General features: G+C 37.6%; 1 protein-coding gene across 18 annotated transcripts in view; it reads left to right on the top strand.

The window, feature by feature from the left end:
- The window catches only part of USP25 (ubiquitin specific peptidase 25), a 396,463-nt gene that overhangs the window by 70,950 nt on the left and 298,638 nt on the right, over window positions 1-26,875 (top strand). For 15 of the 18 annotated variants that reach the window (XM_065063673.1, XM_065063681.1, XM_065063738.1 and 12 more), the window contains 12 exons: window positions 641-849; window positions 2,116-2,186; window positions 5,727-5,955; window positions 7,849-8,046; window positions 9,574-9,713; window positions 12,377-12,490; window positions 14,333-14,428; window positions 17,876-18,054; window positions 18,876-18,954; window positions 20,771-20,850; window positions 25,815-25,938; window positions 26,618-26,813. In XM_065063673.1, the coding sequence (XP_064919745.1) occupies window positions 641-849; window positions 2,116-2,186; window positions 5,727-5,955; window positions 7,849-8,046; window positions 9,574-9,713; window positions 12,377-12,490; window positions 14,333-14,428; window positions 17,876-18,054; window positions 18,876-18,954; window positions 20,771-20,850; window positions 25,815-25,938; window positions 26,618-26,813 (1,715 nt within the window). Of the gene's footprint in view, window positions 1-640; window positions 850-2,115; window positions 2,187-5,726; window positions 5,956-7,848; window positions 8,047-9,573; window positions 9,714-12,376; window positions 12,491-14,332; window positions 14,429-17,875; window positions 18,055-18,875; window positions 18,955-20,770; window positions 20,851-21,529; window positions 21,713-25,814; window positions 25,939-26,617; window positions 26,814-26,875 lie in introns of those variants that run through there. The other 3 variants (XM_065063760.1, XM_065063795.1, XM_065063779.1) reach the window with 2 other exon arrangements.

Below are 26,875 nucleotides of genomic sequence, written 5' to 3'. Positions count from 1 at the left end.
AACAGGTATTAATTTTTAACATTCTGCTGATCTTGTAAAATTCTTCTAAGCTGGCTGCTTTGCAGTTTGAATTAGAAGACTTGTTTGGAACAAGTTTAGGTGGTTTGGTGCTAAATTTTCCATGTGCTGTAAATGTCAGAGGTCCCTTCATTGTTGCTGGTCAGTTGACATAACTTGTATGTAGGGGATTGGAAAAGAAAGTCTGCTAGGCATAAGACACCTGAAGGAGTTACTAAACAGAGAATTTGTGTTTATTGGTTTGGCAAGCTGCCGTGATTTTTCTCTCTGCAGTTTGGCAGTAAATGTTTCAAACCACAGTGATTACTTGTATGACATTATTTGAAAATGTTGAACAGCATTTTAAGTCAAGCAAACTGTAGCTTGACTGATCCAATTTCTTAATCTTTGGTAACAGCAGCCAGAGCTGTTATTGTGCTAGCCTGTAGTACACCACAAAGTTTTCAGAACATATATACTAATTCTGTATTGATATTTTAGGTATGTTTCCTCGATTGCACTGAAGGAAATTATTACCTTTAAAATTCCTGTTTTCAGATGAAAAGCTTATTTTTATGGTGTAGCTTTTAGTTCGTATACATGATGATTCAGTTTTTCTATTTCATGTTTTGAATGAATGCAGCACAATAGAGCAGCAGGGGCCCTCATCTTCAGATGTTCCAAGCACATCTCCTGTACAAAGATCAGTAATACATAAACCGTTCACACAATCACGAATCCCTCCTGACCTGCCAATGCATCCGGCACCAAGGCACATCACTGAGGAAGAGCTGTCTGTCCTAGAAGGCTGTTTACATCGCTGGAGGACTGAAGTAGAGAATGACACTAGAGGTAATGCCACAAGCTGAGGAATGCATTTGCTGTCAGAAAAGATTTGTGGAAGTGAGAATCTGCCTTAATGTCCATGTGTGTGTTGACTTGCTTTTTTTGTACTTCTAAGCTTATCTCTAGCACATAGGAAGGGAAGTCAGGGATTGTAGTAGACTGGAGGACCAGGGAAGTGATTGTCCCCCTGTACTTGGCACTGATGAGGCCCCATCTCAAATCCTGTGTTCAGTTTTGGGTCGCTCAATACAAGAAAGACACTGAGGTGTACTAGAGAGAGTACGGGGGAGGCGACGAAGCTGGTGAGCGGCCTGGAGCACGAGTCTGATGAGGAACAGCTGAGGGAACTGGGGCTGTTTAGCCTGGAGAAAAGGAGGCTGAGGGGAGACCTTATCGCTGTCTGCAGCTACCTGAAAGGAGGTTGTAGCATGGAGGCTGTTGGTCTCTTCTCCCAAGTAACAAGTGGTAGGACAAGACGAAATGGCCTCAAGTTGCACCAGGGGAGGTTTAGATTGGATATTAGGAAAAAATTATTCACAGAAAGGATTGTCAGGCATTGAAACAGGCTGCCCAGGGAAGTGGTGGAGTCACCATCCCTGGAGGGGTTTAAAAGGCATTTAGACAAGGTTCTTAGAGATACAGTTTAGTGCTTGAGTTAGGATATGGTTGGACTCTATGATCTTAATGATCTCTTCCAACCAAAATGATTCTATGATTCTGTGTATACTGAAGATGCAAACTGGGCATTGAGTGTAGCGTACACAGGTGTTTCAGTGCAAGTGTGTGTGTGTGTGGTGTTGCAGGGAGTAGAGTGAAAGAGAGGTGGGATCCACACCAAAGAACATCTGCAAATGTGTTTGAGCTGTCAGTGTGATAGTGGCTGAGCTCAGGCTGTGACTTTGTGCTCTATGTGGGAGTTAGGGTAGAGTGGCCCCTTCTGTGAGGGAAAATTCTGCAGGTTTCTGAGCAAAGGCTTTTTGGAGTGGGTAGAGCTTATGATCTGTTTTGTTGCTCTGAGGGAAACAAGGGAAGCAGTTACGCCAGCAGGAATGGGCTTGGTTGAACTGTAGAAAATGAGCAGTGACATGTCACGAATCACTCTCTGCTTTATCATCCAAGCAGGTTTAACATTTGGCATAAGGTCGATAGACTGATGCACCAAATGTGAAATGTATCCTTGTTTGAGCCTTTAATGAGAAAAAATAAAGATGTAGCCATGCGCAATTATGCAGGTTCATGGGAGAGCTGCTTTTTTTTGTTTGTTTGTTTTAGATTTACAAGAAAGTATATCTAGAATACATCGGACAATTGAATTGATGTACTCTGACAAAACAATGGTTCAAGTAAGTACAATTTCTGCATGAAATAATTCAAAATAGATCCTTTTGTCACTTTTATTGAAGTTCTTAGATACTTGAAAATAGAGCAAGTATATAACAATTATATGTAATGGTTTGAGAAACTGCAGTGGAAAGTCGTAATGGAATTTGCAGACCTTTTAATTGTGCACAATCAGGTGAAAGACAGCATTACAGTATTTTGCAGGTGCCATGAGACAGGTATATCATATGACATAGTTAAGTTTAAGCAACTTTGTGAGGAAAAACCCAAGTATGTTCTATCACCGCTCCACTTTTTTTACTTGAATGCAGAACTTCTGTTTTTGTATAATGCAATAAAATTTTCTCACTCCAGTTTGACCACGTTGCTAGGTAGCCTTATGACTTTAAGGTGACAGAGCATTACACACAATAAACTATTATGTTTATACTTCAACGCTTATTGCCATTGTGTATTGCAGCTTCTATACTAGGGAATTCAAGGCTTGCGATTTTAATTTGTAGTTAATAATGCCAGTGGGTTTTTTTTGTTGTTGTTCTGTTTTTTTTGTTGCATTTCTTAAAACTGTCTAGATATAGTATCAGTCACAACCTTCACTGTTAGTATAAGCTGCCTTTTAGGGAGATTCGCATGCTCTGTAATCTGAACAGCATTTTTAGAATGCTTTACTGCAGAGTTGTGGCTTCTCTGGTATTTGTTATGTTCACATACTCATGTTCACTCACTTTGACAGGTTTTAAGGTTAAAGTTTACTTCCTTTGTTACTTTCTGTTAGTAAAAAGATCTATTTTCCTTCCACGTAAGATCTGTTCAGCTAATAGTTTTCCTTGAGGTACATTTTCATTTTGTACATGGCTTGTAAGAGTTCCTGGCAGCTGAACTCTGATGTTAAGGATTTCAGGCAGACTTGCCTAGATGGCTTTATTTAAGCTTGCTACTTGTAGACATATTTTTCCTCAATACTTGTGTTACAACAGGAAGGCTACAGGCTGCATGTCGTCTGACAGTAAAATGAAGTAATTTGGTGATCTTGCATCCAAATAACCTACCTTTGTTGCCTTTTGTGTTAATAGGAAGAAATACCTCTGCATGGCAAAGATATTAGTCAGCAATGATTATAATGGAAAAAGGAGATGAATTAGTAAAACACTTTGTCCTAGTATAGATTATATTATATAGGCTAAATATTTGTGGGTGGGTGGGTTTGGGATTTTTGTGTGTGTGTTGAAACATAATTTCAGAGAGGAGGATGAAGATGATATATAGTATAGATTTGTAGAGCAGGTTCCTGTGCCACGCCTGAAAATAGTGGTGTGTGTTAAGTGGTAGGTACGTAACAAGTAGGTGCCAAACCCATCTCAAATCAGAGGCTGGAAGTGAAGGCTGCCCTTCTACAGCTCCGCTGGTTTTGTCCCTGTGGGTGTTTTGGCATAATAGGAAGGAGGCCGCTGCATACAGCTGTCTGCTTTCCCCTGCCTACTTCTGCGCCAGGGTAACTGGGTAGCTCAGTATTGCCTATTCTCTGGGAGCAGTATTGATCTTTTCCTCTGAGTGGTACAATTGGAAGACTGAAAGCTTTTCTCTTGTGAGTCAATACGGTCTGGGCATATAAAACTAGACTTTTTAAGGAAAACATATTATAGGATACTAGGATTGCAGGATACTTACTGATGTTTGTATGAGCTACTTAAGAAGCTCTTCATCTTCTCCTTGTGTTCTCTTTGATTCTAAAGAAACTACAGTTGTCTATAAAACCCTTGTCAAATTGTCATATCAAGTATATCGCTTAAATTCTTATTTTGTCTTGTTCTCCAGAATGAATAGATTTCATCAGCTGCTTATGTAATTATTTCCCTCCTTCCATGAACTTGCTGTGAGAAAATGAAACACACCAGTTTTTCCTGTGGGAATTTGTCTTTGATGTATCTGCTTTAATATGTGTGTTCTGTAGCTGCATGTGATGAGAGTGGTGAACCTCCATTTCTGTTTCATGAGTAGTAAGCGTAAGCTAAGAAGCTTAATGCCAACAATTTGTTGTGTTACCCTGTACTGTTAATTACTGTTGATATAAGAGCTCATTGCAAGAGATGCCTGTCGGCGCTGAACTTGCCTGTCACCCAGTCACAGACCTCTATGGGGAACTTTCCTGGAAGCTCAACGTGGACAACTGACAGCCAGCCCTCCAGAGCTGGGGGAAGGGCGCTCAAGCTGACCCAGTTACCATGGTTTTAAGTAAAATGATTTAAATTCACCTGGGATTTCCGTGCTCCAATTTAGAGTGAGGAAATTTTATTGTCAAAGTCTAAAGAGACTTTACTTACTTCTTTTTAAATCAGGATCTGCATATATTTATGTGCATATGCATGGACTTGCAATGATTTTAAGAAGGCTTTCACACCGGTTTGGTAACATGTTAAAAACCCAAGGGCATTCAGATTTAAGGACTTGCTAGGGTTTCTTCTGTGTATATATCTTGTCTTTGGGAGATTTACAGAGTGTTTTGGCATCTGGGATGACAGACTTTGATTCTAGCTGCTGTGCAGTCAGTCAGCTTTACAGTTCAAGAGGGACTGTAAGATCTCCAGCACTCGCATATAGCCTGGAAGAGAATGATCAGGTTAAAAATAACTTCAAGGGGTTTCTCAAATCATAGTTACATATGTATTTATGGTTACTGACTATTGTGGTGCTCAAATGATATTTGCAACAAATAACGTAGTACACTGTATGTTATATAGACCATGTATCTATAGTCCGGATTGTGACACCAGCGAAATACCATTTCAGGTTTTTCATCCTGGCTAAGCTGCTGTCATTCAGGCATACTGTGCATAGCAGGGAAGATCAGTTTTCCCTTGTATGTTGCATGTGCTGTTTCAGCAGGTTAAAATGAGCCCATCACTAAGATGCTTTTGAAAGACTTTTAAGTGAGGAAGCAGTCGTTCATTCTGCTGCTCTCTCCTTCAGATTTCCAGCTACTACTGTAGAAACTAAGTTTCCCATTCTTCTTCTCAGTGAACACATGTAATCCGGAGCACTTTTCACATTGATCCTAGAAACTGGTATCTTCCTCCTCTGCCTTCATGTGTTCCATTCTTCTCTTAGCAATGCTTTTATTGATATGTTTAAATACTGGAAAACAGTTGCATTCCTATTCTACTGTAAGAATTTTACCTTTGTGTAATGGAAGTGTTCAACTCCCAGATATTCCCTTAAATGAACTCTCTTACTGGCACATAGAGCTGGCATATTAGAGGGTTTTTTAATAGATACAAAGAAAATAGGAATATTAAGGAATTAAGAAAATAGGATTGCCTGACAGTGAAGACAGCAGAGTAGATATTTATGCTGTGAACTCACTAATGTTTATAAGATGTCTTGCAAGTAGTAGTGGTAAGTAAAGTAGCTCAAAGTCCTTTTGCTTAGAGGGTTGCTAGTTTTACCTTTTTGGTTTTCCTCTGTGTCATGTTTTGATCCCATTTAACTGGCAAGGAGAGTTTGATCTCTTTTTCTTTTTCTTTCTTTTTCCTTTTTTTTTCAAGGTTCCTTATAGGTTGCATGCTGTGCTAGTTCATGAAGGTCAAGCTAATGCAGGACACTATTGGGCATATATTTATGACCACCACCAAAAGAGATGGATGAAATACAATGATATTTCTGTGACAAAGTCAACTTGGGAAGAGTTGGAACGGGATTCTTTTGGTGGTTACAGGAATGCCAGTGCATATTGTTTAATGTATATCAACGATAAGGAACAATACTTGATACAAGGTAATGTTATGGATATGTTTTCTGCATGATATAGAATAGCTGAATATATTGCAAGCTTCTTTCAGACGGATTTCCAGGTTTTTGAAGTGATTTTAATAATTATTGAAATTTGTATTTATGCCCACAACTGTTACTCGCATTGTTTTTATGGGCGGAACAATTGCTCTTTACTTTTAAGTTAGCAAAGATAATGCCTGTGTTCCAGCATTATCAAGAGAGCAAAATAAACCAAGTTTGCTAATTTGTAAACATGTTAGCTAGGTGATCACATGTTCAGAATTATGAAGATGTTATCTCACTGACGATTAGAACAGAAATATATCAATACATAAATGACCCTCTTGACATTAAAATCCTCATGCAGGTTTATTTTTTTCTAAGCTTCAGAACTCTGATGAACTTTACTGGAGGGTGGAAACTTGAAGCTTTATGCAGTATATAGAAATGCAAATCAGTTAGCCCTGTGTTGTAGTTTAACCTGGTAGGTAGCTAAACAGCACACAGAGCCATTCGCTCACCTCCCTGGGGTGGGGGAGAGAATCAGAAAAATAAAGGTAGACCTCGTGGGTTAAGATAAAGACAGTTTAATAGGACGGAAAGGGAAAATAATAATAATAATAATGTATATAAAACAAATGTTTCACAGTGTAATTGCTCACCACCTATCAACCAATCAGCCAGTCCCTGAGCAGTGGTCACCAGATTTATTTGCTGAGCATGACATTATACCGTATGGAATATCCCTTTGGTCAGTTGGGGTCAGCTGTCCCAGCTGTGTCCCCTCCCAGCCTTTTGTGCATTTCCTGCTGTCTCATTTGCAGGCCAGTTTGACTGCTCAGCAGCAACTGAAATGTCAATGTGTTATCATAATTGTTCTCATACTAAATCCAAAAGACAACACAACACCAGCTACTGGGAAGGAAATTAACTCTGTCCCAGCCAAAACCAGGACGTGTTACCAACCACATGTTAACCCAAAGTAACAAGTGGATTGGGAAGATTTTTTTAGGTCATGTGGTGGTAGTTTGTAATTGTAAGGCTTGTACAGAAGGGTTTGGAGAGAGTGAAGAAATCCCTTAGCGTGAGTTTTGTGGGGCCCGATACTGTCGGCTAAGGAGCTGACTGCAGATGTCCAGAGATTCAATAACAGATGGTGGAATATTTTCATGTTCTTGTCTTTTCATAGGGCAGAAATCTAGAATGTGCATTTGCTCAGTTTTCAAATGAGAACTGATATGAACGTTGACATTTCTAGATTGCTACCTCAGGAGTGGACTAGCAGCCATAGGGTTTATGGGCCCTCTAAGGTGGCTGTGCTACTCTGTTAATTAAGTCTGAGGTCTGCTTGCTGGGGAACAATTAGAGCTGGTTTGTCCCCCAGGAGCTGGGGTACTCTTGAAATGGAGAAATAAACATCTGGCAGCTTTCTTTCAGTCTTGCAGAGACCATTCTCAAGGTTACTTCATGTAGCTGCTGTTCTTATCAGTTGACTTTCCAAATCCCTGTAGTCCCACTCTCCTTCCCCTTTTCTGCTGGTAACTTGAGTTGTGTCCAGGCCCATGTGGCAGTAATGCAATCAAGCTCTGGTGGGTTTCTTGTGACTTTGTTTTCTGAATCATAGGGAGCTCATAGCCCAAAAGGCTTATCTTTCAAAATGGCAATGATTTGATGGTACCCAAGAATATATAACCCAAAGATCTTAAGAGCAGTAGCAATGCATCTCAGTAGCAGAGAGTGCCTGACAGATAATAAAACTTGTTAAGAGTAATACAGTACGGCACCAAAACCCCAAAACTCTATGTTTCCAGTAATTCATATGAGGAAATTTGCTAAACATACTTTGTGTTCCCCTATTCTTTCTTTTTCTGAAATGTTTATTTTGTGTTACTGCAGAGGAGTTTAACAAAGAAACGGGACAGATCCTTGTTGGAATGGACACGCTACCTTCTGATCTAAGGGATTACGTCAAGGAAGACAATAAACGTTTTGAAAAAGAGCTTGAAGAATGGGATGCAGAACTCGCTCAGAAAGCACAGCAGGAGAAGTTGTTATCTCAGATACCTAGGGCACCAGCACCCTCACCTGCTCCAGGTTGGCTGCTTCTACCTCTTTGTTAAAGTAGAACCAAAAATCACTGGGTTTTATAAAAGGAGTAGAACCAAAAATCCCTGGATTTTGTATATGTTGTTTTGCAGTTTAAGAAAGGAAGAAAAAGTGAATTTGTGTTACTGTGATTTATAACTATTTAGTTGCACCTTCTGCACCTGAAGTTTAGTCTGTTGGGATTTTTTCATTTCAGTTTTTATTTAAAGAAGAAAAATATTTGTTTGTTCTTCTGCCTTTTCCCTCATAGTCATGCTTAGCTTTTACTAAATTAATTTTATTTCCTTGGAAAGTTTTGCCTCTTAAGATTGGTAATTATTAACAGGTCTCAGCGCTCTGTTTTGAGAATTTATTAGTCCATAAGTGATGTATATTGTTCTATTCAGAGTTATTGATTAGGAGACCTACCTTCTCGTTTTAAATTAGGACAGAATTTAGATCTAAAATGAAAAAAAATTATATAGTGTGATGTATTGAACAGAATTAGTAATAGTAAGGCCCACTTAAGAAATTACTTAGAATTAATATGTAAAAACAAGGGTGTTAAAACTGTGGAAAAGGCTCTTAGCAGCAACAGTGATGCCAATGGTGTTAGGAACTTAGCTAATAAAAACCATTGGCCATCTGACTACAGAACATATGCCTGCTTTGACATGGAAAAACCTGTCAGGTTTTAGCTTACATTTGCCTTTTGCTCCATTGCAGAAGGCTGTATGTACATTATGTGAAAAGTGACATGATGGATTTGTGTAGTGAGATCGCTGTCCGGGTGTTCTCCTTGTATTTGAGTCATTAAGACTGAGCATATGTGTCTCATAACTATCTATGGCTACAAACTGAATGTAAAAAATGCAGTGATTTAATGACACTTCTCTTTCACAAACTTAATGGAGAGTGACTTCATCCTCTATATGTTTTATAAAGACTTTGAGACTGCTTTTAGTTCTTCTGTTAGCAATAGAAAGTACTAAATTAAAGTTTTATTTGTCTACCAAAAGTTGCTTTCATCATGTAAGGAATATAAAACAGTATTTATGCTAATCAATTTTATTGCCTTCTAGTGGGGGGAGACTTTGAGATTTCCCTTAAGTCAGAAGAATATGATGTGTTGGTTATTTTGTGAAGTAAAAATACATCTGGCACTGAAGTGGCTGTAGGTCATTCCATATATTGGGTCTGTATGCCACAAAGTCGAAGTAGAATGTCATCTTTATTCTCAGTCACCCACTACATGATTGTTGAACACCCTTTACTCAAGAGCCTTAATGGGTCTATAGACAGGACAGGTCTGTTGTTCCTAATATAAAATCATGGGTCCATTTATATGAAAATGTTCAAAGTGACTTGAGACACAGACTAGTGAAAAGTTTTATTTGTGAATGGTGTGACCTACCTTACTTTTTCTGTGTGGGTTGCCTTATCTGTGAGACAGTGATCTCAATAAAACTAATCAATCAATTCAGAATTCATGCTCATGTTAACACATAAAATTGTTGTTTTATTTCTGTCACCAAGTTCAAGCAGGAGAACCAGAATATTTAGAACAGCCATCAAGAACTGATCTTTCAAAGCACTTAAAAGAAGATTCCGTACAAGCAATCAATAAAGCTTTAGCTGAACAAGAAGATAGAGGTCCGGAAGCTATAATGGATTCGGTGAGGATGTTTTAAAGCTTGAAATACTTCTTTTGCTTTTATTTTGCAAATGGAAGCAGTATGATAGCTGATAAAAAGGGGTATGTGCGGAAATTTGTACTGAAAATTGGTGTTTCTTCAAGGACTGCCCGGCACTCAAGTCCATCCAGAAAGTGTTTACTACAGTAGTAGGGGTAGTAAAGGAAAAATACTAAGGTAGATGTCTTCTATGTGTTTAATGTACTTGTTGAGAGCACAGCATGTTCTTCAAATGACAGTCATGTTTGTGCCCATCATCTTTTCAAAATGTTAGATTGTTCAATTTATTTTTGAGGAGTAAACATTGACATTCCATGTAAAAGACCTGAAAAATACTGATTTAAACAGATTTTTATCTGAGGAATGTAAGATTATAATTGAGTTTCCTTGGAAGACCTATGGAAGTGCTAAAATAGCTTTCAAAAGTAAGGGGCTTTTCAACAGTATTCTGTAGTTCTAATACAAATTCACATCTTGCTGATAATTATTTATTGTGTTTCGAGAGATGCATATAGTAACAATATGGTTAAGAAGTAGTGTTGGATGATACTGTTTTCACTTCGTACAACAAATACTAAGAGGAATTAGAAATGTAACTACTTCATAAGTTATTAATGAAACTAGTATTTAACGGTTTTTTCTTTCAGCAAATATTTTTTTGCCTCTCTATAAGTATATAGATAAATGACCAATGTATTTGCCACAAAAGCAAGTGCGTTTAAGTCAATACATTCATTTGTGTTGGAACCATATCTGTAAGTTTAGAACACACAAAATGAACAGTATGGCACCTCTAGTAACCACTCGAGATATGAACGGTTTAGATCTATGTAAAATTCAAAATATGCTTCTGAACTTCAGTTGAGAATCCCCATGAAACAAAAGCACTCTAGCCCCAGGTACCTTTGGGGCCAACAGGAGAGTCCTCCTGAAGACTTTCAAAATGATGCGACAACTTATTGACCTGACATGTTTTCCATCCATTCTCCTGTGGTGTTGAGAGAGCAGAGAAGCACTGAAATTAAAGCAGGAAAACTGCATGCAAATGCATTAGGCTATTGCATATCTGACTTCTTGGAGTTCTCAGAATCCAAAACAGCTTAGGGGGAGCCCTGTCTAATGTGAGCTACCTCCAGCTGGAGGGGTAGCTACAAAAGTACCAAACCCATGATAAAATGTCTTGCACAGTGCTGTGGGCATCTCTAGAGTCTGTGGGCATCCAGCCCAGTGGGATGTGGAGGAGTCTTATTGACTTCTTTCCACGGATCAAGTGTTTTAGTTTAGGCTAACAGCACTTTGCACAGCCGTAGGACTTTACAAGACTGTGGTTGAGGAGCCACGTGGAGAACATCATGATACGCTTAATGATGCTGACGTAGGTCATCTTGTTTTTCACTGTATATTTCTGCAACAAAGTGGATGGCTGTTCAGGAATTAAAAAAAATAAACAAAACAAACAAAAACAAACTATGCAGGCTTTTATTTAGAAACAAATGTATTTCAGCTGTTAGAATCTAAAGCCAGTTTCTAGCTAATCTGAAGATACTCTGTTGATGTTTAAAAGCCTTTCTTTGTATACCCAAGTTTAACTTAGGGAGAATTGGGCTTCCTTCTCAGTATATCAGCATGCTTTTTAATTATTTTGTCACCATGTGCATTCTGACATGCAGGCATATATTCCTTTCCTTCACTTTTTATTTCTCTGTTTTAAAAGAAGGAAAGCCGACATCAGAATGTGTAACAGATAGGAGTGTAAGTTCCTGACCACATGATCATTTGTGTCCATTTTCTGCCCTTTTGTCCTTTTTTTCTCCCCTCTGCACAGCCTCCCTTTGTATTTATACAATGCTGGCTTTAAATAGATACTGTATGTGTTTATGCAATCTTTGTTATAAAATGAGACTATTGTAATAGTTGTAAAACAATTAGCGTGGCACGCTGCTTAGATTAGAGTCAAGGGTTAAGGTCTGAAAATGTTGTAAACTGACTGTTATGCAATGAGCAGAGATTAGTCTGTGTTGTTGTTTAAAACTTACTTTAACATAGCAAGAATTTCAATGACTAACATAATCTTCCCCTGATTTTCTGTCTAATTACTTTTCTAAAAAGATAAAAATAAACCTGTTCAATGCAACGCGCCTTTAAATATACTTTCAAATATCTTACTTGCTAGAGGCTTTTTAATTTTTTCTCAGAGCATCAGGAAATGTTAGCCTTTGGCTTGTTGACATCCCTTATTATGCACTCATCGGATACTTCAGTTGTATTTACTAATTTTTTTGTGGAATGTATGAAAAGAAGTGATGGTTCTCAGGCTCATCCTTTAACAACTGCCTGAAATTTGTAATGGATGTTAGAGCTGCAATACTGGCACACTAACCTGTAAAGATGTAATTCGTGAATAAAGGATGAATGAAATATTTTAATAGTAAAGGCTTAATTTTAAAATGTACTGCTTAAATTAAGAAACTGTGAGTAGTTAGAGAACATAAGTGGCATTTATAGGTTTTTTTCAGAACTTTGGCAGTGCACATAATTTTACTTGATCAGCCTGTCAGTTTGCGTGTCACTGTAATTTGTCTTTTTTTCTGATTATTTTTTTATTTCCCCCTCACACACATACTGATAATGATTTTCTTCTGCAGAGCTCTGATAATGGCCCAGCTCAACCAGCTCCTAACCAGCGAGTTGTAGAGGTGGCGATTCCTGATGTAGGGACTTTTGTGATTGAGTCAGAGGAGGGGGGTTATGACGATGAGGTACATTTGATTGCAATTGTGTGCACCACTCCTCTTCGGTGCTTTCTTGTGCTGCCTGATGAGAATTTTTGGCATGTTTGCACATCATGACACCTAACAGATTTTTGCAAAACTAAATGCTTAGCAATTTGTGACCTTAACAATGACTTAATTTGTAATGAAATATGAAAGGAAAGCAATAGCTACTCTAATCGGGCACGCTTTGCATGGTACCGTTTACACTGGAGGTATATTTGTCTTTTTAGCTGTGGAAGTTGAATGTTTGCATTAGGCCAGATAGCCTTTGAAATGCTGGTGATAGAATGTGGACTACAACTTTATTTAAAAAGTGACAGTGTAGTGAGTGATGTTCTTAATGTTTGTGCTTTCTTGTCAGTCTAGTAAAGCTGGTGTTCAAGTCTGATCCCTTATTTGCCAAGGTTAAGCTTTTCAGACCTCAGGGATTAAATTATCTGTGGAAATAACTTGAAACTGATATGGCTGGTGGAGCTGACTCTTCCAAAATTTAAGGAAAAAAATTAGAAAAATTATTTTTTTCACGGTTCAGACGCAGGGTGGTGCCTGTACCTGATACTACTTGAGGAATACATGAAAGACCCATGTTATCCTGAGACACATTATTTCCTGCTGCCCTGTTTTAGTAGCAGCAAGCAACACTGCCCGGTCATCCAGCTGTCCTGCCTTGACGCTGCTGACTCCATGTTTGTTTTGGTTGGGGGCAGTGTTAGTGCAACCCATGTTCTGAGGTGTCCGAACAGGCCTTCTTGGTGGACTACGGGAGGCACTTGCTTCCCTAGTGCAAATGGATATTTCAGGTCATTCTGCCCTGTAATTGTGACCAATTGTAACTGGGAGTATGGGATGGGGAATAAAATGATTTAATTGACTTTGTCACACTGAATTCAGCTTCTCACAGATGTGTAGTCTCCACTGTTAAAGACATGAGGATTTAGCCTCACCTAATGGCCTGCTTTTTGTTTGTTTGGGTTTTTGTGTGTGTCTCCTTCCCCCGTGCGTTGTCCCCATGCCATTGTCTGTCTTTATTTTTTTGTGTGTGTGTGTTCACTTTTGCCTTAATGTTATTCTTATGTGTGCGAAACTTCTGGAGAGTTTAGGGGTCTTCTTTTGTTACTGTGCCAGTTATACATTGAGCAGAGAGAGAGGGACTGTTTTTCTTTGCTTACAAACAAAAAAAGGGAAAAGATACATCTACATTGCTCAGAAAGGTCAAATTGTTTGTATATAACTGGTGGGAATAGCTGTGAGATGTGTGTCTTATGTTTGGCTTTGTGTTTGTTAAATGTTGTGCATTTCATTTTTAAGAACAAGTCTGCAGATGCTTCAGGGACCAATTGCATTTGCAGCAATGGGTCCCTTCTTTTGTTACTGAAATACACATAAACTACAGGCAGTGTAGTTTATGATGTTTTTAGTATAGTATATATGAAGTGTGATTGGGTGATTTTTCTACATGAAACTTTTTGTATCATTTGGTGGCCACAGGTAGCACTCATTCAGTATGCAGTTTCTGATGGATACTAATGCTGAACGATGCATGTTCCTTTCCTGGGAAGTTTTGACCATGTAACTTTTAAATTGTATTTGACATAGTTCTTCTATTTTTTTTATAAGCTTCCTTTAATCATATATTGTTACAGTAAAAATATATACACATGCCATGACTAGTTTACAGAATGTGCACACTGGATCTGCATTGAAATGTGCCACTTCAATGTATGCATGCGTTGTTGCTTTTTCTCCTGCATGAGACTAAAAGCATATTGAATTTGGTCATTAAGATATTAATCATTCAAAACTTTTACCTTAAATCCCTTGTGGCAGGTCATGCTGACCCCGAACATGCAAGGTATTATCATGGCTATAGGTAAAGCCAGGAATGTTTATGACAGGTGTGGGCCAGAAGCAGGGTTCTTTAAGGTACAACTAACATTTTCATCTTTTTCTCCTCTGACATGTCTCGTTAGATATCCCTTCTCCCTCCACCCTTTGCATATTAAGACTGTTCCAGCATTTATACGCAACTCTTCTATAATATCAATCCTTCATTTAGATATTTCTCCCTTGAAAACCAGAACCAGCTAGCTCTTTCCCTGTTGATTGAGCCAATACACTGCCTTGATACGAATAGCTTATGTACCTTTCTGCATTCTACCTTCTAAGAATAGTAGCAAGTAACATGAAACCTAGATGTGTAATCAGTAAGAATATGTTCTGTTTTTCCTTTCCCCCTGTTAGTAACAAAAAACATACCTTTGCTAGGCAGTTTAGGACAGGATTTTTTTACCAAGGAACATCAGCGTTTAGTCATTTGTTGTTTATTTCGAAGAGGTGTTCTTGGTTTGTACTCCTTAAAAGATTTTCAGTAAATCTGAATTACTTTCTTTTGTATTATTGCATGGATGTCCATACTATTTATTTATGCAGTGTTTTATTACTGGGAATTAGACATTAGGCTTTTTGTGGCTATTACTCTTCACAATTATACGAGATTTTAAAATGTGTTAGTCTTTTCAAATACACAAACTTCTGAGCATTTCTAGCTCACGATCTTTTGGATTTTCGTGGTATTAGAAAGGGAATTATTTTGACATGATGTAAAATCCTCTGAAATCTGATTTGGAGGGGGGGAGAAGTTTCTTGCTTGTTGTTGCGTAGCAGTCTGTTTACTACTTAGTTCTGGTGTAGTTGCATTAGAAAAAAATGTAAAAACCAAAAGAAACAAAAGAACAGCAAACAAAAAACCACCAACGAACCAAAACGCAAACACCCCCCACCATCAACAACAAAACATTTTCTGACCTCTTGGTAAGGAAATCAAAATCTCATGGGTTGTTTGGCTGATTTTTGTGGTGTTTTGTAATGGGTACATAGAGAAATGTTATAACCATAACAGTAATTTGCAGGGCTGTCTCTGTAAACTGTGCCTGCCCTCAGGGAATGGAGAGAGACACCTGCCATAGTCTCTGTTCAGTGATATAGGTTTTGTTTGGGATTCAGTGCTGGGTTTTTTCCAAATTTATAACGTAATGAAAAGCTGTCAATCTTTTTTTAGTTGAAAAAGAAAATGTTTATTTAAAGAAATTGAACTCTGTACCAGAAAGGTTAGTTACACTGAATTATTTTTTAAATATGAAGATTATTTTGATGATTTTTAAAAAAGAAATGCAGTTCAAAATAAAATTATATTTAGTGCTTCATAGTTATCAAAACAATGCTCAGTTGAAATATTTTTAGGTCTTTAATTTTGAACGCTTAAACATTTTCATTTTGTGGGGGACAGAACTTTTCTTTGCATAAGAAAATGTTCTGACACTAAATTGTTGGGAACAGAAAAGTTCCTTTACTCATTTTCTGCTGAATCATGTTTGCGATAACTTAGATGAGGCAGAACATGCTTCATTTTTAAGGAATGCGTTAGTATGAACGTATGCAGGTGAAGTGGTCCTACTTAGTGACAAAATTAATGTTTTGAAATGTATCAGTTGAAATCTCACGTTATTCCATACACTTATTGTAAAAGCTTCTGTGTTGGTTTTTTTTGGTTTTTGTTTTTTTAATACTCTGGGTTTCTTCACGTGTTTGTTTTTTATAAAATGAGTGTTTAAATTGTGAGGTTTTTTCTATTATGTCTTTGCTTTAGTGTAACCCAGGTAAAACTCACTTGATGTGGGTCATTCTCACTGCCAAGATTTCACTCCACCTTTAGATCTCCGGCCTGAGATGTGACTAATACAAACTGATTGAGATATTTCTTGCCTAATGTCCTCTTCCACTTATCCTTCTTTAAACTTTATAGACCATTCCTTGCAGAATGTTTGCCTTAAGATCTTTCTATAACATTCTCAGTAAGAAAGTGAAAGCATGTAATACTTTTTTCTACCGCCCTTTTTTTCCTGTGTTCTGTGTAAAGAAAGTCCTATTTTTCATTGTGTGTAGGATTTCTGAATCTGTAATGTACCATTTCATTTTGTTTGTATATGGAAATATAGGTTTTTGCGTTGCATTTTTTCATACTTCTAAGTAATTCCCTGAGAAATTAAATGTCTAATAGCAATTGCTTTTTGCTTCTGGCCTGCCCCAATAAACAGGGTTTAATTGCATAGTTATCTGTGTTGGTTTTCTAATGGCAGAACTCCTTATCATGTAAAACAATAGAAACTCTCTGTGGCTTTTGATATTTATAAGCAGTTCTTCCAAACTTCCTTTTTATTGATAGTGCTTATGATTAGTATTTAAAAATACTGATGCAGAACTTTCTCTTAAGTTTTGAAGTTCTCCCCATGCTCTGTGTTTAAGCCTGTATGAACAGTATCCTACCCATATGTTTAGACTTGCAACAAAATATGTTTTAGAGAACAGGAGCCCAAATTTCTGATAGTTAAACATCAAGTGTGCTGCTGCCAGGTATTTCAACATAAAGAAATTTGAAATATTGAACAGGGTATTTTTCTGCCTGCTTTGGAGCTCTTATTTTGTGCATATGTTGTATTGAAACTTCGGTAATATGTGAAGCTACTGTGTTAAGACATTTGTTTCAAGCTGACATTTAGTGTGGGCAAACAATCTCATCGCCTCCCTATTTTGAGAGATAAATTATGGAACATATTAATGATTGTCACAATTTTTCTCATTATTTTTCTTTTTCCACTTGTGCTGTATAGTTTCAGTGAGTAAGATCTAATGAATGTAACAGATGATGCCCATTAAAATCTAGTGTGCTAGCAAAGCTAGAAAAGTAAAGACTTCTGGTGACATCTAAACTCAATCTAAAATATTCAGTTAGGAGTTCATCCTGCCCTATGGAGGACTAATACTATTCGTATTGAAGTATTGCTTTCTTTAGAAATCCTACAATTTTATTTTTATTGAAAGACATTTTCCATTCTCACTTAGTGTTTCCAGAATCATGAATGTTGTTGAAGCTTTCTGTAGAATTTGTTTTATTCATGTATTTGAATCTTAACTATCTATTAGAGGTACCTTTTCTACCTTATGAGAATTTAGAAGATTCTTTTAAGTTAAGTGTCTGGAATCCTATACTGCTTTTGGACTGTAAATGCTTAAAGGACGCCTTTCTAGGGACTGGATAAACCTTTTCTCAGGGACCTAGCACAGGATTGATATTGCTTTTGGGGTAAAAGTCTACCTGGGATTTTGGCTGCCTTAATCGGGGAGAGACAGGAATAACTTTACCATTTGTCTGGTGTTTAACGTAGTTCAGCATTGATACAAGGGTGGAGTGTGGAATTACTGAAAATTATTTTGTAGACAAAGGGCCGTGGGACTTGAATTATTCTCTTAGTATCTGTGATGTTTATGAGTTAAAAGCCAGAAAGAATAATGTATATTTTTAAAATTATTTAGGCAATTAAATTGGAATACACACGACTTCTAAAATTAGCCCAGGAAGATCCACCGCCTGAATGTGATTACCGTTTGCGTCATGCAATTGTTTACTTCATCCAAAACCAGGCACCAAAGAAGATAATTGAGAGAACATTACTGGAACAGTTCGGAGATCACAATCTTAGCTTTGATGAAAGGTAATAAGATCTGCTTGTCTCATTTCTTGTGCTCACATACATTCTCTGATGGTGGAGATGCCCCTTTGTATTCAGATAATACACGTAATAGAGGGAAGGCTGGTGTGTTTGTCTTTCTTTTCTAGTTAATAGCTTGCAAATATAAAACGTATGGGAGAATAATTTTGTGAAAATTATCATCTTCATAAAATCTCTATAAAAAGAGTAAACAAATTTAAGTTTCTGTCAATATGAAATAAGGCGAAATACTGAGGGTTTCTTCATGATTTTACACATAGGTTTCTGTACCTTCTTTCAAAACACTGGGAAAGGCTGTGTAATTTGCTTTTCTTCACTGGCCTGAAAGCCAGCAGTAGACAGCAAAGCCTTGCCATCTTCTAAAATGGGACACCAAGCTAGTTGGGTAACTTACCTGAATGTAAGACACTATCTCTTTTCCACTCGAAATTCCATATATTTACTTACATTAGTCTGATTGCTGTATGGTGAATAGTCCTCTAATGTTACTTTTGCAAAGTAAATATCTGGGAGTTTCAAGCCATCTGAACTTCAAATTAAAAAGACTGAGAAATGTGGCAATTTAGCAAAATAAAACAAGAAGTAATTCTTAGATAGCACAGGCCTCTATCACACATACTTCAACAGTATGACCTCCTCTGCTGACTATACCATGCATAATAAAAAGCATATTTTCCACAGTGTTTTCATGCTGTTTTGCATAAGACTGTAGCTTATACTGTTTGAGGCTGCTGTCTTTGTATCAATAATATACTTTGCTAATTTCCAGTAATCTTCCATGATTTTTTGTTGCTTTTTGTAAGGTGCCGTAACATAATGAAGGTTGCTCAATCTAAACTTGAAATGATAAAGCCAGATGAAGTAAACATGGAAGAATATGAGGTCAGTATTTTTTAGGCTTTAAATTAAACTGTAACCTGAAATAGATATCAGTAAGCTGAATTTTGTCTTCAAAGATTTTTTCATACGCTGATAAGTTAAAACTGGTTGTTGAAAGACCATTTGTTTGTAGAAAGGCTGTTCTGATCAGTTGATCTAAAGCTGTAATTCTAAGGTCAAATTTGACTTGAACCATAAACATCAAGTCTGTCCTTTACTCCTTAATGCGTCTCGTCAACACTAGTATTTTGTAATTTATCACCACGTGAGCCAACTGGCTTTCTGCAGTCAGAAGCAGCCAGCAGTGAAGGAGTGAGAGTGGTCTAAGATCAGCCTTACGCATCTTGAGAACTGGGTCAAGGGCACAGTCCTATTTGTGCTTTTCTTCCAGCCATCTCTGCAGCCATTCCCTTTTTCTTACAAGCACCAGATTATTATTTTTTTGTTGTTGTTGTTGAGACCATACATAACCAGTTTATGCATTTGATTTTTCCTCTTGTGCTATTTAGAAGAACTATTAAAGAAGAAAAAAGCGAATCTCAGCCATTAAATAATTGTGACTAATATTTGCCAGAATAACTCATCTCATATTTAAAGCTAAGTCTGTAGCTGCTTTTACAGCATTGGTTTCAGCTCTACATAATAGTGTTCAGTAAAGCATCTTAGCAGTGGATATTTACGTCCTAGGCAGATTCCAGCACACCACTTAGACCTCAGTGTTTTGCTATTAGGTCCAGCTTGTTCAGGAGGACTAAGGCAGCAATCTTCCCCTCAACAAACCAAATGAAAAATATCTGCCATCTCTTTTTACTGTGTTCAGGACCTACAATAGATGTTACTACTTTACAGTGTGTCCTCCCCAGCCCGTGACTCTTACAGTGGGATTTCCATTGCATTTTTTAGACTGTGCAAGACTCAATATTTTACCATTTTCTGACTGGCATTACACAGGTAGAATAAACAATTCTGGACTTAGTGTGGACTTAGAGTGAGGGAGTGGGGTGTCTTCTATTCACCTGCAGATAAGTGCCACTTTTTTTTAGCTCTTGAAGCAGATAGGTGGTGGTTTCTCCAAAGATTGTGTCAGTATTTGTCCTACATAGTGAGTTGGCATTTCATGGATCCATTCTCATGCTCTTGTGTTAATTCTGTAAGTGGCTGTGTATTATGGGATGCTGTCCCCTATTTCATATTTAAAGAGCAGTTGAAATTTGGCTACTAATCAACTGCAGCAACAGCGCCTTTCTCACTTAAAGCATTTACCTGTAAAGTTTACTAGTAGCCACTTGGTATAAGTGGTGATGCAGTAAGATGTTTTGCTCCAATATAAACATCTCCACAGGCTGTATTGTATATGTTTTTTGTCACTTCCCATGTGAAATGTTCAGGCTTTTTCTATGTCAATCCTATATTGAAAGTTAAGCTTAATATTTAGTGTATGAAAAAGCTTTCTGATACTTTCTGAGTAAAAAACTGAGTGTAATGTAGGGAAGGAAAAAAAGGCTATTAGCTTCTCAACTCTTTTTGAGAGGAAAAAGGGGATCTCATAATTCTGACCATGGTTCTCCAAGGATGCTTTATATTCCTTTCAAATAGTAACACATTCTGTAAAAGTAATCTAATCTAATATTTTAGATATTGCAGGATTTTCTTTTTGTTGATGGAGGGGGGTATTCAGGCAGACTTTCCACACATACAAACTTATTAGGGGTCCTTAGCACTTATGTGAGTATTCAGCACTAAGTAAAGAGTGTGTAAAGATAAATAAATGTATTTCGTGTTCATGAATGAAATTCTATATACCTTTTCTTATATGCAGAGATGGCATCAAGACTATAGAAATTTCAGGGAAACAACCATGTTTCTCATGGTAGGACTGGAGTTTTTCCAAAAAAAGAGGTAAGTGCTAGTCTAAAACTAATACAGTAGAGCAATTTGAAGGTAAAGTGTAATATTGATACATAAAGCTATTTTTTAAATTAAGAATTGTTTAATGTGCTCTTCATTTTAGTTAAGCATTTATTCAGACCATTAATGTTTTCAGTCTTACAACTCCATCAAAGTTTCCTGCAACTTGCTATTCTTAATCTCAGTTTCCAATCTCTTACCAAGCCATGGACTCTTTTCAGAACACCCTTCAAGTGCACCCATATTCCTTCTCTCCTGCTCTATGTGCTCTGGGTATCCCTCAGCCATAAAAATCTTCTCTGTCACCACATATGCATGTACATTTATCTGCTTTCATCAGCAATCACAGTCAGTCAGGTCCCTGTCTTATCTGGCTTTTTATTGGGTCTTCCCACAGCAGCAAAGTTGAGCCTTCTGCATTTGTTTGAGCCAAAAATCCACCTGTGATGGGCTTTAAAGGTCAGGAAAAAAACCCCATAGTTACGCATTATAGTTTTCCTCAAATATCATAGTTGTAGCTGATTCTTCATAGCTCCATGAGGCAGCGGTGATTTATTTCCTTCTCATTTTGAACCAAGTCAGGAATTGTAGCTATATATAAAATTGGTGACATTTGTGTACTTAATGCAGCTAAAATGTATTCTTTGATCTGCTACATTCAACATGATAGTGGTTACAGTACAGATGCTTCGAAACATTCTGCAGAGCAGCCTTCGAAACAGAATTGTTCAAAAGTACTTCTTGCTCCCATGCCCAGCCAAAAGAATGAAATGATTGACTGCAGAATATCCAGTGGCTGACGTCTGTGGTGTGAAAATTGAGCTATCACAATAAAAATTTTTTATAGTGAAAACAGTTTTGTAGTCAATCACTGATTTTCTTCATGTATGTTATGGTTTAATGGGCAACTAGTACTGCGCAGCTGCTCAGGTGGACGGGTGGAGAGAATCAGAAAACAAACAAACAAACCCTGCACCAAAACAACAACAAAAAACCCCAACAAACAAATGACAACAAAAACAAACAAAACCCCACAAAACAAATAAACAGCAACTTGTGAGTTAAGAACAGTTTAATAGGAAGATAAAATTATAATAGAAAAGATAAACCAAGTAATACACAATGCAATTGCTCCCTGCCTGCTGCACTGATAGCCTGACCATGCCAGAGCAGTGATATTTGCCCCTTGGCTAACTCCAGTTTATATACTGAGCATGGCATCATGCAGTAAGGAACACCACTTTGGCCACCTTGGGTCAGCTGTCCTGGCTGTGCCCCCTCCCAGCTTCCTGTGCACCTGGAGGAGGATGGGAAGCCAAAAGAGGCCTGGACTACTGACAACAACCAAAGCAGCATCAGTGTGTTTTCAACATTCTTCTCATACTAAATCCGAAACACAGCTAATAGAAAGAAAATTAACTCTATCCCAGCCGAAACCAGGACAATGTATAACACAGCAGGTGATGAAATTATAGTGAGTATCAAATTTATTTGTCTCTAGGCTATGTAGTAAACGGCTTCATATTTCTCTTTCTTGTCTTGTATGTTCACAAAGAAGAAAGGCCTGAAACAAAACAGGATAGCTGATTGGAAGTGACACTACCTTGTCTTTGTGACAAGCTATGTGTTTCTAAAGTGGCTAGTACGATGAGCCCATAGGCTTGGTTTGTCTTCTGATTGCTAACATGTAATAAAGAGTACATTCATCAGAAACTTAAATTGCAATGTGCTACTTTGTCAGTCTTAAACAGCTTATGTACAAAGGTTGGTCAGAAGACTGCCTGGCTTATTTGAAAAATAAACACTCTGGTGTTGCTTGATCCCTTAAGGTGGCAAAAATGTCATGGGCATCGGTGTGGTATATAGGAACCCTTCTTGTTACCCCTGGAGCTATGCATGCTCTAAGCATGCAGGCAGGAGCGAAAGGTCTTCAAGTTCCTTGGCACTGGTACTACAAGATGGCTCCTTCAACTGCAAAATACCAGTGTTTTCACTCATCCACTTCCTATTGTAATACATTCCAATTATGCCACCAGGAGGCAGGAAAGCACAGGTTTCTGCTCTATGCTAAGCAGTGTTTTTGGTATAGTTTTACATTATTTAGATTAATTTGCAAAATTAGGGTGAGGCATTTTTTACGAAGCATCATTGTAATTTAGAAAACAAGCCTATAATGACCAGCCCTCGACTCTAATATTGGTCAGAAATAAAACAAACAAACAAAACACAATGATATGAAATGCAATTTCATAAATGCTTCAAGAGGTATTTAATACAAAGGCAGTAAGACTAGAGCTGAGTGTGCTTAGAGGATGGGTGGGGATCTGGGTATCACTGAATAGCTCTAAAGGCATCCGTTGCAATTACACACTCATGTTGCAGCTACAGGTTCCCAAAGGACTGAAATATTTAATGAGGTTCATATCTTGTACACTCTAGAGGGCAGTGCTACCATCCTTATTCTGGAAGTGAGACTAAATAGATGAACTCTTCCAATTCCCTTATTAATACTGAAATCATAAAAATTTAAAAATATTTATTAAAACATAAACTTTCTTAATTGAAGCACAGCCTTCATCTGCAGGACTGTTTTGAGCCTTTTTTCAGAAACCCATCTCCTTCAGTCGATCAACTTTTTGTAGTTTTAGTAACACTAATTGATACATAGTGGTCTCCGATTTCCTTAAGTAATAGTACTCTGACAAACACAAAATCAATATTAAAGAAGTAGTTTGGTGTATGTTTTTCATGCCTAATTTCAGTGATCATTTGTGATTCCTTGTGGTGAGTGACTAGGCCCTGTGGAGAATTAAAGGGTGTTTCAGGTGTATCTCCTCTGGCTGCGCTGTAGAGTAAGTAGCCTGCTCTGGCTGAGGTGAGCACAGCCAGCTAATGAGCCTTGGCAGGAGTTTTACCTGCAGCTCACTCATGTGGTGGTATCTGAAAAGTGAACAAATTGTAGACTTTAGCAGTTACCTTTAAAGTTTCTTGGAAAGCAAATACAGTTTTTCAGTTTTAACTAAAATGCCTTTTTCAAAGCAGCACTGAAATTTAGCCGCCCTATGCTTTCTGCATATTTTCCGAAGCCTAGACTCAGTGAGCTCCATAATTCTGTGGGCAGCATGTGTGATTTTCAGGCTTAGGCTTCATACGCTGCAGCTTTTATGCACTTCAGGTGTGAAAGGGCAGAACTTGCTTGCTGATTGACACTGTAGTAGTATTCCTCAGACTCTAGAGATACCTAAGAACTCGAAGCTTGCAAGTATAGTAACGGTGGTTTAAAATAGCTTTCTTTGCTGTTAAATGGCACTACGGTTGTTTCAAGGAAAGGTCACACAGCTGGGGGAAGGAGCAGGAAAAGAGGGACCGGGATTAAGGCCACTACCAGCAGCAAGTTTTAATTTGGATCATCTGAGTTGTTGACACTGTCGTTTAAACGTGCACTTTCACAAATAACTGAGAAAGGAAAAGGAGGGAAGGTTCTGCTCCTCTGGCTTTATATCCAGCAATTCCAGTTCTTTGCACTCACCTTCTCCCCTTTCTTACTACATTAAGTTTTCTGCTGTTTGGTCAGTGGTGTGAAGAGTTTTCATGGGCAGGAGAAATGGACTTTAATAGAGGATAATAGGACTTCTTGTAATGAAAGCATAGCTTTGTATTTTGAGGACAAAAAGGTGGAAAATAGTGACTGTACTCGTAATGTAATATCTTAATTACTTAAGCAATATATATTTAGAATTGCAAGTGACTGAGCAGATCTCATGGTGGAATAAATAAATTCACAGTAGATTCTGAAATTATGGTGTTGGGCTTCATGTTGTTCTTCTAAGCAGGTATATTAGAAGATAAATCTTTAAGGAACCATTGATATTTCAGGTAGCTGTTTCCCTTCTTTTTATGTGATCTCATTGGGAGGCACTACTGTAAGTCGTCTTTGGAAAATTCTGACATGTTTTTTCAGGTGTGCCCTGTGTGTGCTCACACACAATTTTTAGCCATTTTTAGTACTTTGATGGTTTGAGGTTGGTAGTTTAAACCTTAACCGTGACCTCCTGTTCTCACTATGAGTGAGTGAGTACACAACGTACTGTAATGATCCATTAGGAAATTTCTCTTCCTAGATTTCTTTTTTTTTTTTTTTTTAGTTTGAATAAAAAAGAGATTTCTAACTGCTTGTTTTTAGAGTAGCTGCTTGAACTGCTTTCAGTGGCTGTCTATCATAACTGGGTTTCTGGAAGTCAGAGAATTAACAGTTTAAGGTGTTCGCTGGAACTGGTTTGCAGCAGTGTGAGAGGAGATTGTTAATCTCTGTGTTAAGGTATCTCTCTTGACTATTAACTGTTAGGTTCTTAGGTCCTCTGTTGCTCATCCTTTACCAACTAGGCATGTGTTTATCTTCTGTATTTTAGATTAAAGATGGGAATACCAAGAGTCTCTTGGCATTTCTGCTTTTGAAATGCTATTGTGGCTTGCATCACTTTAGATTTAAGTAGTTTGGAAGAACTTACAGTTAGTGAGGCTAAAAATTCACGTTATATTTTTTAGAAGTAAGGTGACAGCTTTAAATCTTCTAAGGTGTAGAATGCTATCAAGATATACGTAGTAACAGAAGATCAAACCTACGTGACATAAATGCACATAAGAAGAATTAGGTTTTCCTGTATACTCAAGGCTAATCCAAAACTATTTTTGGAGTGAAAGGATATCAGTCAGTTTCAGTGAGCTTTGGAGCAGACTTTGTGTGCAAGTGATCTAACTTGATAATAAAATAAATTGTTCTAATGTGCATTAAAGACAAAATTGAATGGTAGAAAAAACACTTATGAAGAGATTGGTGAGGAGGGGTGGAATTAGGTAACTTCACTTGTTTGACTACCTTGTGAAGAACACAGTAGTTAGCTTGAAATAGGTGGTATGTGCATGTTGTATCTAATGTTTTTGTTTCTTTACTTTAGCTATATGGAAGCCTTGCTCTACCTTATCTATGCTTACCAGAATAACAAAGAACTCTTGTCCAAAGGCCCGTACAGAGGGCACGATGAAGAGCTGATATCTCACTACAGACGAGAATGTTTGCTAGTAAGTGAAGGTTGAAGTATGTTTCAAAAATGTTGAACTTGCTGCCTAGCTTTAACAAAAGTAATTAGTAGAAGGGTGTTGCCATCAATTAAAACCAAGCTAAAACCAGCAAAAAACCCCTTTCATTAGCAAGTTAATGCTTCAGACTTGTGTAAGGAAAAAAGTCAAAAGTAAGAAGGAAAATGTTATTCCCATGGCTTTCTTTTGAATTATCAGCCATCGTTCTTATGGTTGTAAATAGTGCGCTGGCTGCCAGCGTGTCTGGGCCAGGTACCAACGCTTCACAGTCTTGGTGAGCAGATTCGCCCTGGTGCCACAATTTGACAGAGAGACAAAGACTGGAAAAGGCATTAGTGGGAAACAAGGGTTTTTCCCTTGATTATGTCACTTACAGAAATAGTGAAAAAACAAAAGCAGATGAGAGGACCTCAGTCTTTAAGAAGAACAGGTTCAGTTTGCAGGTATCAACTGAAGTGACTTGAAGAATAGCACAAGATCAAATGGTTTAATAAAGTGTATGCATCGTTGCTGTAAATGTTAAAAGTGCAACTGTGGTTAATACAAATTACAAGATAGATTTTGTAGGAAGACTGTGCTTTAAAACAAACAAACTGATACATGGTAGAATGTGAAATGCTGTATACTTAAAGGCTTTCCTTTTTTGTGGTGGTTTATGAAGAAACTAAATGAACATGCTGCAGCACTCTTTGAATCAGGAGATGATCAGGAAGTAAACAATGGCCTGATCATTATGAATGAGCTTATTGTCCCGTGTTTGCCATTACTACTGGTGGATGAAATGGAAGAAAAAGATATTGTTGCTGTGGAAGATATGAGAAACCGTTGGTGTTCCTATCTTGGACAAGAAATGGAACGTAAGTCATTTATTCTTTAAGGTAAAAGATCCTTGCACATCTTTTTTATAAATGTGATGTTT

This window comes from Columba livia, chromosome 1, assembly GCF_036013475.1.
Source record: "Columba livia isolate bColLiv1 breed racing homer chromosome 1, bColLiv1.pat.W.v2, whole genome shotgun sequence".
Lineage (NCBI taxonomy): Eukaryota > Metazoa > Chordata > Aves > Columbiformes > Columbidae > Columba > Columba livia.
This window is presented reverse-complemented; position numbering and strand designations above follow the sequence as displayed.